This window comes from Gossypium raimondii, chromosome 1 (genome assembly GCF_025698545.1).
Source record: "Gossypium raimondii isolate GPD5lz chromosome 1, ASM2569854v1, whole genome shotgun sequence".
Lineage (NCBI taxonomy): Eukaryota > Viridiplantae > Streptophyta > Magnoliopsida > Malvales > Malvaceae > Gossypium > Gossypium raimondii.
This window is the reverse complement of record NC_068565.1, coordinates 11,907,629-11,921,901: the sequence shown is the minus strand read 5'-3', so window position 1 is coordinate 11,921,901 and position 14,273 is coordinate 11,907,629. Positions and strand designations below refer to the sequence as shown.

The 14,273-nt window shown below is 33.8% G+C and overlaps 1 protein-coding gene across 2 annotated transcripts; it reads left to right on the top strand.

Annotated features, from left to right (window-relative positions):
• The first annotated feature begins 562 nt into the window (after window positions 1–562).
• Window positions 563–13,967, top strand: LOC105782474 (probable LRR receptor-like serine/threonine-protein kinase At1g56140). 2 transcript variants are annotated; one of them, XM_012607250.2, is made up of 24 exons: window positions 563–921; window positions 1,523–1,715; window positions 2,780–2,851; window positions 3,050–3,121; window positions 3,205–3,276; window positions 3,597–3,668; window positions 5,921–5,992; window positions 6,101–6,172; window positions 6,301–6,372; window positions 6,460–6,528; window positions 6,632–6,703; window positions 7,129–7,200; window positions 7,290–7,355; window positions 8,034–8,099; window positions 8,334–8,378; window positions 9,040–9,104; window positions 9,511–9,887; window positions 10,436–10,634; window positions 10,705–10,866; window positions 11,343–11,461; window positions 12,238–12,448; window positions 12,554–12,785; window positions 12,901–13,051; window positions 13,326–13,967. In XM_012607250.2, the coding sequence occupies exons 1-24, from the start codon at window positions 792–794 to the stop codon at window positions 13,695–13,697; spliced, it is 3,105 nt and encodes a 1,034-aa protein (XP_012462704.1). In that variant the 5' UTR covers window positions 563–791; the 3' UTR covers window positions 13,698–13,967. The 2 variants fall into 2 exon arrangements, with proteins under 2 accessions (XP_012462704.1, XP_012462713.1); XM_012607259.2 differs by having other exon boundaries at window positions 565–921; window positions 12,557–12,785.
• Window positions 13,968–14,273: the final 306 nt, after the last annotated feature.

The window sequence follows — 14,273 nt, the reverse complement described above, 5'->3', positions numbered from 1 at the left end:
TTCACCTTTGCTTTGGATTGATATATTGATCGGTCTGATCAATTCAACCGGTTAATCTAATTTGATTTTAAAAACTTTAGTTTTAAGCTATGTATAAGAACTTTTAACTACTGCTGGTTGACTTTGTAGTTAAAATTATGTGTGACAATTAAAGCACAGGGTGCAAATAATTTAAAAACATTGATAAACTGAAAAGGTCATGCATGGTATGAAAAGTAAATTTTCTATTAGAACTTTAGGATATATAATGGCACCATCCATGACGCAAGGACGGGCGGGTGTCATTGTCGTATTTGTACGTGAAACTGAAATGTAATGGCTGGTGCGCCACCAATGCGTTCCGTTGAAATACTATAGTTGAATATTCAACGATTAAATAATCAATAACAACGTCTAAACTATTTTGATAATCCACAGTCAAACTCTTTTAATAGGGTTAGCATTTCCTTAAACAATATTGTAATGAATATATGTTAAAATTCAACTTAAATTATTTAAAGTTTTGTACAAATGAAAACCAACCATAATGTATGAGAGGGAAGGGAAGTAATAGAATCCTTTCCGACATTTCTTACTCTAATATTAAAATAAATGAATATTGGTTTGGTCAAATTTTATGATCCAAAAAGGTTGCTTAATTTGCAATTATTCATAAAAGGCAACATTTTTAACTACTCTCCTACAACTTTTTTTCATTCAACAATCAAACAGAGAAACATAGAGAGAGAGAGAGAGAGAGATACATACATATACATGAAACAACAATTAGTTACTATTGGAAGCAGGGGTTGATGAAGATGTGGAAATTATTTAGATCAGAACAAGTTCTGGGTTTGAGTTTATGTGCTCTTTGTGTTTTAGTTTTGCCTTTTGCAGCTGAAGCTCAAAATCAATCTCAGCCAACTACTGATCCTGCTGAAGGTTGGTGGTTCTTAATATCTTCGTTATATTACCTTTTTCTAACGTTTGGAGATAACATGTGCGCTAAATCGAAATAAGTTACGACTAAGCTCTCTTTCTTTAGTTGGATACATATTTCTTTTTATGGTGTTTGAGAGATTAGATAGGTTATTCGAACATGACTATAATATTATTTTCATCGATGATGGTATGATGAATGAAAAGTTTGTTTTTGAATTTGAATGATCTTGATTGATTTGTTTACGTGTTTAAAAAGTATCCATTTGGTTTGATAGGGAGGCTTGCTTTAGATATCATCTTATAATTGAAAGTAGTTTGATTCATATTAATAATATTATTATTTTATTTAAATTTACTTGTGAAAATATATAAATAAATGATATAAAAATTATATATTTTAATATATTTTTAAAAAATAAAACGATTATTAAATTATGTACGAACGGAATTAAAACGATACTAATTAATAAAAATGTAACACGTCATGTTTTTATTGCATACCTACAACAATTTGGTTAAAAACTTCATTAAGAATTAAGAAGCGGTTAATTGTTAATTTAGAAGACATGTAGAAAGTTGACACCATTGCATGGGAGTGCAGTGAGAGCATTGAACTCAATATTTGAAGACTGGGGAATAACAGCCCGACAGGACCAATGGAACACAACGGGTGATCCATGCAGTGGAGCGGCCCTCGACTCTGACTCCACCGACATCGACAACGTTGCTTACAACCCTTTCATCAAGTGCGACTGTTCTTTCAGCAATGGTTCTACTTGTCATATCACCCGCCTGTACGTATCCGGTATCTCAATCCCATGAAAACCTGTTATTTTTCATGTACGGTATTTGATGGTGGCATAGCTTCTGTTTGACATTTTGTCTGAATGCTCTTGAAACTGCTTGTATTGAAGCTATAATTGTTCCCATCCACATGCATATTGCTTTAGTTCTACTTTTCGTAGTAAAAACTTTCCAATTTTTTGTTGAATCATACATATTTCATTAACCTAAATTTTAATACCTATGGACTTGAAAACTTTTTTAATATATGAAAATATTATCTATTATATTTTTTATCTTTATTTTTCTATCTCTCACTCTTCTTTTTCTGCTTCAAATTTATTATAAGCTATCATCTTTTAATGTTGAGATATTTTGAACTTAAAATGAAAATATACAAGGAATATAATTATTTATTTTCTAGCATGAATAAAATTAAAATATATTTTGCATAAACTTTTATATTAGATTTCACATTGATTTTGTTATGCATCTTAGTAATAATTCACTCATATAGTACTAAAAATACTCTTTTGTTTAATAATTTCCAGTTTCTTTTATTTTTAGACATTTTACCTCTGGGTTTAATTCTAGGCCTCCATAACGTGTTTCATTATCCCTAGGCCAAAAAGAAAGAAAAGCTATTTCTTTTATCTACCTAGCCAAAAAAATCTATGGGAACAAAACGAAAATGTGGAAGCATGCTTAATTTGGTTATATACAGAAAAACAAAATAACAACCTTTGATTTGATAGCCATTTGCTGCATGATTACTGATAAGTAGATCAATAGAGTACTTTTTTTAGAAATATTTTTTATTATGTCATCTTATTAGTTTAATTTCAAATTTCTGTTATTGGGAAAAAGATTAAACAAATGAAATTGAATGTTTAACTTGAGTTTATGTTTGCAGACTGTTCTCAACTTATCATGTAATACTTAATTTTTAAATTCTATCAAATTTTGGATGAATAATTGATGGTATGATGAGAATTTTGTATCCGAACTTTCAGACTAGTATACTTTGTAAAAGCTTCATATTATACTTTCTTGTTGAGATAATCTTTTTTTACAGGAAAGTTTATGCACTGAATGTCGTGGGTGTGATCCCGGATGAGCTCTGGACTTTGACCTTTCTTACCAATCTGTATGGATTATATTTACTTTTCTTACAATTGTACATTTTCAAGCATTACATCCTTTCATGTCTCTGCTAAGATCAAGGTGCTGCAGAGCTTGAAATTTGAATTATGTTGAATACCGTCTAGCCAGACTGTTTTCTACGATCAATTGTCCATGTTTCTTGATGATGAATTTTGACATTTGTCAAACCCATTTCTTTCAGGAGACTGGGCCAGAATTACTTGACAGGTCCCCTTTCAACTTCCATTGGCAATCTAACTCGAATGCAATGGCTGTAAGTACAATTTGTAAAATCTCAGTTATGACTTCATTATTATAAATCTTTCTAGTTCGGATGTTAACTTCTGTGTTGAATAGGGACATTGGCATTAATGCATTATCAGGGGAGCTCCCAAAGGAGATAGGATTGCTTACTGATTTACAATCATTGTAAGCTAATCTCTTCATTTTTCTCTTTTGTTAATTTTGCAACTTTCTTTTTCCCACTTTTCCGTGATTGCATGATGAGCATCATCCCTAAAATGCAGGTTTCTTATTTTACATTGTTTTACATTACACATACATTTCGACAACAGAATTTATTTACAGATTTCTTCTTTCTTTTTCACACCTTCCCTTTTCTTTTCTGTTACTTATTGACTTTGTGGGATTGTCCTTTTCATATTCACTGTACCGTACTGATGTAAAGTAAATCAATAAAGTACCTTAGTAGTACAATCTATTCATTGATGTACTTTTCAATATTGCAGTGCCTTTGGCACTAATAACTTCTCCGGCCCTCTACCATCTGAGCTTGGCAACTGTTCAATGCTGCAACAACTGTAAGTTCTTTTACATTGCTTAATGTTCCAATTTCAATGCAGATTCTGTAAGCTGTCTTAGGGAGCAGTTGCTAGCCGGAAAAGAGATATATATATCATATAAAAAACTAAAAGTGGATTAACATCTATGTGACACATATGACCAAAATTTGCAACTACTCCTATGATTGGCTATTCCCAAATATCAATGCTTTACAGAGGTAAAGTATTTAATTAATATAGGGAGATTATTTCACAATCTAAGCAGTCTAGAAGTGAAAAACTTAAATAGAGAGATACTGATTACAGCTATTAAAACTAATTATAGTTTAGTGACTAACATTATTTATATATTTACTATTTTATTGTTGTAAAGCCATAAGAGTTATGTAATCTGAAGACAAATGTGTAGAATTGTATACTAACTTAAGGGCTTAGGCCATCCTAAAACACTGACATCTTATACCTCGGTCTAGTTCTTGACTTCCAGTCCACTTTAACACACAATGTCTAATAGTAATATTAAGGATTATAGACAGTCCGTAGGGGTTGCAGTGGAGCAAGGCGGGGGCGGATATTGCCACTTTGCCAGATCTACCACCACTTCATTGTTGGCATGTTTTTCCTTAACCCCCTCCCCGCTCTTCCATGGATTTGAAAACTTGAATACCACTACCACCTCCATGGATGTTGGCTACATCCATAACTGCTCTGCCCTACCTCATTTGATATTTATTTGTTATTTTTTATATTTTCAATATAGACATAGAAGAATAACCGATGAATATCTGACCTATATATTTTAGGGTTCATTGATGATGTACTATTACATTTTTTTTCTTCTAAAAGTAAAATATATAAGGAAAACACAGTAAATTCAAATATCAAAGCAGGGTGGAGCAAGCAAATACTAGAACTGCTCTATACCCATCTTTTAAACAAAAAAAATTTAAAAAAACCTGCCCTGACACACCACCATTGTTCAAAGAAAAAAAAAAAAAACTCTATCCATTTGGAGTGTACCAGTTCGAAATCTCTTGGGTGGTTTGGGTTGTGCCATCCCTATCTATATGTTTATAATTTGACAAGGAAAATGATGAAAAACTAATTTTTTTGGTAATTTAAATAATAATTACTTTCAAAGCTCACTTGCTGGGGGCATCATTGCCATGGGATACACTGGTCCTTCATTGTACAAGGATTCTTGTATGATGGAAAACTGAGGTAATGTTCCTTACCAGAGCTATAGTTTGTGGGATTCATCTGATTGATTTGCCTAGGCTTTTGAACAAACTACAATGCGATCCATAATGATGTTCATATTTTGATAAAGAAAATGGGCACAAGAAAACAGTCCTTCAAAATAAAGATGTGGAAATAGGAACAACCAAATAATTACATGAATCAATACATGTAAGGATATTGGAACAAGCTAAGAGCCTAACTAAACAGAGACTCTCTTTCATAAGGTTTTATAGAAAGTGATATACTGATTTAATGCTTCAAAATCATTTTACAACGAATTGCATGTATGCTTGTGACAGTTAAGACACTTTCTTTTATTATTCTTTTAACACGAGATAGTGAAACTATATGGAGGAAAACAGTTAAGGTAAATCATTTATATCCACTTGGTAGCGGATTTTATTGATGGAATTACCTTTCTTCTACCTGAGTGGTCATATTATTATATTCTGTACCATTTAGTAAGCTATGAATATGTTTGAACTTATTAGTGGCTAGATTTGAGGGCAATTTCATCTGTTTGCACAAGTACGCTTCTCTGAAATTTCTCTGTTCTTCAAGATCTTGTATTCTCTAAGATGCTGAAATTGTCCTTATCATATGTGTTTAGTGGCCTAAAAATAAGAGAAGTAACTTCTATTCATGATCAGCACATCATATTTAAAAGGTTAAACACATATATGGGTTCAAACTAACATTTTATCATGCATGGTACTGCAGCCAGAGTCTACTACTCATTTTTGTTGAACCTCTTTTAGGATGTATAACATGATAAATTTCTCTATAATATGTATTTGAACATGAAGCCTTTGGGGTTTCAAGGATGTTGTATGATTGAAATATAATATGTAAATACCCGCTGTTATTTATTTATAGGATTCTGTTTTTATGCAACCTACTTCTTTTGTAGTGTTTGTGTACCTCTTTGATGGTTTGATCCTTAAAATTTATGAGCTATTCATTTCTTGTTCTCTTGATGAAAATTGTAGAGACCATCAGAGGTGATGGAACTTTGTTTATGTTGGCAGTTATTTTGATAGTTCTGGGGTAAGTGGTGAGATCCCTTCAACATTTGCTAATCTGCAGAACTTAGAGACGGTGTAAGAATTTTTTTCATGTGTTGTTTTCTGTAATTTCCCAAACAATATGCTAAGCTCAGAAAAAAAATTTATTCATGAAATTTGAAGCAATAATTTTATTTATTTCAGATGGGCATCAGATACTGAACTTACTGGGAGGATACCTGACTTTATAGGAAATTGGTCAAAGCTTACTGTCTTGTATGGTTTACTTTCTTTCTGGTTTTAAGGTCTTCTCTGATTTGCAGAAGAGGAAAATGGGATAAATATTTGTCTCTTAGTGCTATCTCTGCACATTTATTATGTCTCAGTCTATTCTTTGATTGTAGGAGATTTCAAGGGAACTCTTTTGAAGGTCCTATACCTTCAACATTTGCCAATCTTACTTCTCTGACAGAGTTGTGAGTGCCTTACAGTTTTTTTCGAAGTTAAAAAAAAAAAAAATTGAAGGTCTTTGACGTCAACATTCTAATATGATGTACTTGTAGGAGAATAAGTGGTTTATCTAATGGAAGTTCTCTAGCATTCATAAAGGATATGAAGTCCTTGGGTGTCTTGTAAGCCAGCTCAATTCCTGCTTCTCCTAATTTTGCTTCTTTTTCTCTCTTTTTGTCCAATAAATTATAGTAGCATTGCCTCAAGAAAAGATACTGCATGCAGGGATCTAAGGAACAATAATATTTCTGGTACAATTCCATCCAGTATGGGAGAATACCAGAGTTTGACACAGCTGTAAGTTACTTTCTTGAATGGTTGTTTCCTTATAAGTCAAGCTTCTGTCAAGGCAGGTATAGAGTGTTGAACCTAAAAGCAGTCAACTGACCATTTGATTGGTCCTTCTAAAATGATGGTCAGATGTTTTATGAGAGCCTTTCATAAAGTTTCTTAAACCCAGACCTGTTTTACTTAAAATTGGGTTAGCAATCATTTTACTTAAAGCTTGATTGTTTACATAAGTGTGTCATATATGCTTGTGCATGCACATACTGATACACAGACACACACCATGTGTGTAGATATGTATGTCTATTTTGGTGGGAGAGAGCTGGTTACCATTTGATGGGTGGAGCTCCATGATTGGCTTAAATAGAATTATTATTTTTATTACTTTTTGCTTGTTTCATACATTCTAATAACTGTTGAGTATTTCTTTCTAGGGATTTAAGCTTCAATAATATAACTGGACAGATCCCAGATTCACTTTTTAATTTGAGTTCACTCACTCATTTGTAAGACTCCAACTTCTAAGAAAAATATCTTCATGTACCTGTTGTTTTATGCATGAAAATGTAGTTCATTTTGATGTTTTTATCTGCAGATTTCTTGGAAATAATAAGTTGAATGGTACACTTCCTGCAGAAAAGAGTTCATCTCTTCGCAATATGTAAGTGCAACTTGTATCCTTTAACTCAATGAGAAGATGATATACAAAGATACAAATTTATTTGGCCTAATTGTTTATTACTGCCAGTATATTCACTTATGTGAATCTTAGGGACATCTTAAGCTGCAATCTCTTGTTCCTATTATTCTGGTGCCATAGCCCTATCTTTTGCCCACAAATCCCCAAGGGACCAGCTGCTAAAAGTTGTGTAGGATGAAAGTCGACAGAACTGAACCTTAGGAACCACTTTTAGGAAAAATGAATAATAAAATGTAGCATACATGTTAAAGAATTCAGATGTGCCATCGAATGCGGCTGTTTCTGTTTGATTACCTATTCAAGTTTCTTAGTGGCTCTTTATGCAGAAGGAAGTATTATTTATATGAAAAGGATGCTTCATTCTGGTTTGTTTTCTTGGAAATCATAAATGTTTCCAGGTTGGATATAAGAAGGTACAGATGAAGGCACATTATTTTGCCAAAGCCTTCACTGCTGGTTTTGCCTTGGAAACTAGGGACCATATGTATAGCACACTTCCAATCTCACCTAAGATTCATTGATGGTGAAACATAGATATACAGAAGTTTTGGACGGTGTTTAAAGCTTGTATGAATTGATGTGATTTACTTCATTCTTAGTCTTTGAATATGTTTCATTCTCAACATGCAACCCTTGCAGAGATGTGTCGTACAACAATTTAGCTGGGAACTTTCCCTCTTGGATCTCTGAGCCAAATTTATTAATGTAAGATGTTTGTTCATATGCATATAGTCAATAAGATAAAAACAGATTCTGTTGTAATTTACAGGTTCTTAACTCCTGTTAAAATATTTTATGCTCTTTTAAGATTTGTCTTCTGCTATCTCTTGAGATTGGCCGTCCAGTATTATATAAAGCTTCAATTTGTACATTGTGTCCTAGCATATACACTGAAAAATAAAGAAATTGACTACTTTTTCTATGGTGTGCATTATACAGTAACTTAGTTGCCAACAACTTCACAATAGGGGAGTCAAACAGCAGGTGATTCTCTTGGTGCTATTTTCTCTTTTACATGATTGAAGATATGAAGTTGATTTAAGAAGTAGTTTTCTCTCTAATTAGAACATTATGGGTCTTAATTGTATTTGGTCACTTGTCCTTGCTATGTTACTGCTCTTGAGCCAGATGGGTGCTATAAGTAATAATAAAATAATGTTAGTTCTATCGTTATAGTAGTCTTTTCTCTCAAAAACTAGAGTCTATCATTGTTTATATGTTTTAAAGTAAAATTGCTTATCTATTGTTGATAAGTCGGTAGTCTTTATTATTTTCTACGGTTTTTCGCTTTTGTGTACTTTTCTTTTTATGCCTCACGCCTTGTTCTAGATTTATATAAAAAAGTATTTATAGTGCTTAAATTTACCATTGGTTTCCTTTCACTTTACCTTTTGTGTTATGATGTGATATAATGAATAATAAGTACATTTTACAATTTTATCTAGAGAAAAAGAGTGACTACTTCTTGAAGGAAAAGGGAAACAACTTATTGCAGTTTGCAAAAAAGTCATTTGTGAATTTGATATGTTTAAGTTAAGCTGATTAAACTGATTGGTATTTGGATTTTGGACTGTCATATGTCATCAAACATTATTAAGCAAGTGATCCTCATCCTTACACAACTGTGTTGCTCTTTTATTTTCAGTGTTTTGCCATCCGGACTGAGCTGCCTTCAACGTAATTTTCCTTGTAATCGAGGATCTGGAATCTGTGAGTATAATTTAAACTTTCCTTCTACATGCTTCTTAAGGTGAAGCAAATAGGTTGCTACTTAGGCTAGAATAGGATGGAAAGATCTTCCTGAGTTCATTAGAGGGTATTATTGGCACAATATTGGATCATTATTGTCCGTTATCTGTTATTCATGTTGTTGGTTTCGCATATTTGTTGCCTTCTGTTAACTTGTCTGTTTCCGTAGTTATTATTGATTGAATCACCCCTACTGGGGAAAAGTGTTAAATGGTATTACCATAAGTAGGTCAACTTTGAGGAATATTTTTCATTGCTTTTAGGTTGAATGCTGACTGTAAGAGTTGCAAATGATGCTAATTTTTTTTCCACTAAAGGTATCCTTTTCAGTGTGGTTGATGAGTATATCTTTTGTGTTCATTTGCAGATTTTAACTTCTCAATTAATTCTGGTGGTCAACAAATTACATCATCAGATAGTATTCTGTTTGAGAGAGACAACGAGACACTTGGTCCGGCGTCATATTATGTTACCAACACAAATAGGTGGGCAGTCAGTAATGTTGGATATTTTACTGCGTCCAATAATCCTCAGTACATTATTACTTCAGGATCTCAGTTCACAAACACCCTAGACTCAGAGCTATTCCAGACAGCACGGATCTCTGCTTCCTCACTAAGGTACTATGGATTGGGGCTTGAAAATGGCAACTATACTGTTAGGCTTGAATTTGCAGAAACACAAATTGTAGAAACCAATAGATGGGAAGGTCTTGGGAGGCGTGTTTTTGATATTTATATCCAGGTTTGTACCTCTTTATGGAATTCTTTCCTGTCCTGCCCTTCCACTGTTATCCTGAAAGCTGATGTATTCCAGATGGTGCTAAAGTTTTTAATACTAACAAAAACTCTTCAAGAAGTAACAACTTTTGCTCAGTGCTCATATATTGACAATAGTACTTCACCTCTAGAAACGACACAGTTAAAATGGAACTGAGTTTAACTCAATTTTGTAAATACTTGAGGAAATGACCACCTAAAATTTTGTTTCCTCATTTTGAATTTTATGCACAGTTTTTCTATAGAATTCTTGGCATATATGATTCCTCTTGGATGGGAAATTTTTAGCTCATGAAAAATTGTTAGTGCACCTAGTGGTCGTAAAGGTTAGAACCTTTCGAATAATGAATTTAACAAGTTAGCGGGTTCAAACTTGAAAAGGATCCTTTTGGTCTTAAGTAGGATAATTTTAGCTTATGAATGTTTTGTGTTTTAGCGTGATTCATATAATACTCTTTTATAAGAATAACATCAGCATTTAACTTTCTTTATTTCTAAATTTGATTATTCCAGGGGAGTCGTGTTTTAGAGGATTTTGACATACGGAGGGAAGCAGGTGGTGTTTCTAGACGAGCAGTTACAAGACAGTTTACGGCTGTGGTATCGGAAAACTACCTCGAAGTTCATCTGTTTTGGGCTGGAAAAGGGACTTGCTGTGTTCCAGTTCAAGGTACATATGGACCATCCATTTCAGCAATTAGTGCTACCCCAGGTCAGCAATCAACAATTATTTGGTTAATGGCACAGTGTTTCAATAATACTGATTCCTCTGATTCATTCAGATTTCATACCTACTGTTAGTAATAATGCTCCAACCGGCGAGGAGAGTAGAACAGGTTTGATTGTGGGAATTGTTGTTGGTGTTGGAGTTGTATGCCTACTTTCTATTGCAGCTTTCTTCATTTTTAGGAGACGAAGAAGGGTCCCTATGAAGGATGATGAAGGTAAACTTCGTAGCCATGGTGCGAATATTATAATTGTACCTTCTTATTTTGAGATCATTTCTGGGTTTAAAAACTTGTCTGCTGCATCCATGTGGACCAAGTCGTCTGTTAAAGTTAGGCAGTGTGAATGTCGATGCAAATTTCATCCTAAGGACAGAATGGAAGAAACCAGTTTGAATTCAAAGAAAACATTTTACACCTTTGCGACCAAGCATTTTTGGAACCACATAATTTCCTTTTAGTTCTTTAATACACCAACAACGTTTGAGAAAAGTAAGGTACTAATGACCACCAGTTTCTCCTGCTACCAGTTTTTGGTTTCAACCGGACAAGGTTTTAAAGAAGTACATCTACGAAGAAAAATTTTAAGCATAAAACCTTTTTATATCAGTTTTAAAAATTTATTTGACCGTAGAAACATATGCAGAATCACGTTTTCTCCTAAGAAAATAAATCTTCTATTCTTGAATTTGCAGAGTTCCTGGGGATTGATGCTAGACCCTACACTTTCAGTTATGCTGAACTTAAAGCTGCTACAGAGGATTTCAGTCCTGCAAATAAGCTTGGAGAGGGAGGGTTTGGGCCAGTCTATAAGGTAACTTTTGGTTCTCTTATTGGCAAAATGATGGAGCTGGGTGAATAAACCTGGATATGGGGTTTTTGTCTCAAATGCCCATAACACCTGTGGATCCATGACTAATCTCAGATTACAAAATCCTTATGTCAACTAGATTTCGTAACACATGCAAATGCATATGAAATTTATTTGAAATTAAAAATAAAAATTAATAAAATAACAAAAATTCAAGTGTGTAAGACATGGAGTGATATTAGGGAAAGCGGGAAGTTAAAATAATTGCAGTTAAATTAAGGTGGACAAGACATACATAGCCTTACTTTTTCATTTTATAATAGTTTTAATTTATTTAGTAAATTCACCAACAGAGTTGGTGTCTATTAACACGTAACAGCAACTTAGTCAAACACAATAGATTGTCAACCATTGTTAACATATACAAATGAGGAAAGGGCAAGACACGAGCAGCGATAAGACATGAGCCTTTGACATGATAATAAATTGAAAGTGACTGATCCTATTATCCCCTCATCCGTTTGCATTTTAAAACCAAATAAATGGAACTTGACATTTTTATTGTTATTCTATCTTTCCTTGTGAGAAAATGTGTGCTTCTGTTCTGGTTATGTTGATTTTAATTTGATGGAATCATATGTCTAATATTGACTTTAAAAGACTGAATGAAGGAACTCCAGTGTAATAAAAATGATTTAATCACTGTATTAGTAATTTTTTTGTTGAGTTTGTGATAACTTGTTTCATCTTTTCTTTATTTTTTTAATCACACTACATAGGGAAGACTTGATGATGGAAGAGCAATTGCTGTCAAGCAATTGTCTGCAGTATCCCGGCAAGGCAAGAGCCAGTTTGTTACTGAAATTGCCACTATATCCGCTGTGCAACACCGTAGCCTTGTCAAACTATATGGTTGCTGCATTGAGGCAGAACAACGTCTCCTCGTTTATGAGTATCTGGAAAACAAGAGTCTAGATCAAATATTGTTTGGTATGAAGATAGAATCAACTAAATTATTAATCATATGCCTATCTTTCGAAGATGTAAAATTGGAAACATATTGGATGTATATAGTTACCTATGGTTTTCATGAAGCAGGAAAAAGTTTGGATCTCAACTGGTCAACACGCTATGATATATGCTTGGGAGTAGCACGCGGTTTAGCTTATCTTCATGAAGAATCAAGGGTTCGCATTGTGCACAGAGATGTCAAGTCCAGTAATATTTTGCTTGATTCTGATCTCACCCCAAAAATCTCCGATTTTGGTCTAGCCAAACTTTACGATGATAAGAAGACCCACATAAGTACCCGTGTTGCAGGGACAATGTAAGATTCTTAAGACCAGCAAACCTGACTTTTTTTACCAAATTTATTGCTTTTCAACATGTTTTATGCATCCAGGAGAATAAATACTAACTTCTTGTTTTATTTACCAATGTAGTGGATATCTTGCACCAGAGTATGCCATGCGTGGGCACCTTACAGAGAAGACTGATGCGTTTGCCTTTGGTATCGTGTGTCTAGAGATTGTTAGTGGAAGACCTAATGCTGACTCAGGATTGGAGGAACAGCAGATGTACCTTCTTGAATGGGTATGAAATTCATTTTCTTTTTTCTTTATTGGATATATGGGAGGAACAGCAGATGTACCTTTTGCTTTGGTATTTGACATTGGGTTTTCTGCTCCAACATCCTCATTTAAATATCTTGTATCCATCAGTTAGATTTATAGACTCATATTCGTGTCACTTTTAGCATCTTAAAAACATATTTTTCACCTTCGATCCTCTGCTTTCTGAGTTTCGTCTGCATTATGCATATAATTTTTTTTTTCTAAACTATGCTTTCCATCTTTCTGCTCATTAGGCTTGGCACCTGCATGAAGCAGATCGGGAAGTTGAACTGGTAGACAGTAATTTATCAGAATTCGACGAGGAAGAAGTGAAGCGTGTTATAGGAATCGCTCTTTTGTGCACTCAGACATCACCACTGCAGAGGCCATCCATGTCTCGTGTCGTGGCTATGCTTTCAGGAGACACAGATGTGAGCAGGGAGGTTTCAAAGCCTGGATACTTAACCGACTGGAAAGTCGATGACACAAGCAGCTTTATAAGTAATGAGGCAACTAGAGCAAGTGATACCAGCTACGGTAGTACAAGCATAGCAGCTGGTGCAGAGAATTCACCAGTAAACCTTACAAAACCTATGCTCCATAGTATCATTGGGGAGGGAAGATGAGACTTTCGCCCTTCATATCATATTATTATTATTCTTCTGCTGTAAATCTAAATAACTCGTAGATTCTTGATTGGCTTTACTACTACTTCCAAAGTAGAAATTAGAAGTTTTGCCTTTGTTTATACTGGTGAAGGGATACGGATAATGAAGTTTGGGGAGAAAGTCATGAATTTGTGTAGCTTGTATATATGTATATGTCAACGATGGCGGTATGGCCATTGATTTTATTAAGTTGAATGAAATGAGTAATTGAATCCATCACTTAATCAACTTCATATGATATTTACGATAGATTTGGTCGAGTTTCTTCATTCTATAATTTAAGATTTATCGCATGTTCTCGTTACATATATATACACTTGCGATATAGCATGAATGTTTCATGAATAAAACCTTGCCCAACTGGAAAATTATTTGACATTAGCAACAAGTGACGCATATTTTTAGAAAATATATATGAAAGCCCATAAATAAAGTTTTAATTTCGCTTGTTTAATGTTTTGAAAAAATATTATCAAGAATGTCGGAAAAGAAACCCTTTTTCAGTTACCCATATTAACATTTTTGGCACTTCAA

Bases quoted from the DNA above. Each gene is read 5' to 3' on its own strand.
- LOC105782474 (XM_012607250.2), top strand. From the start codon at position 792: ATGAAGATGTGGAAATTATTTAGATCAGAACAAGTTCTGGGTTTGAGT. The intron at 3,122-3,204 runs GTAAGTACAATT...TGTGTTGAATAG, and splicing joins CTAACTCGAATGCAATGGCT to GGACATTGGCATTAATGCAT. The intron at 3,669-5,920 runs GTAAGTTCTTTT...TTATGTTGGCAG, and splicing joins TGTTCAATGCTGCAACAACT to TTATTTTGATAGTTCTGGGG.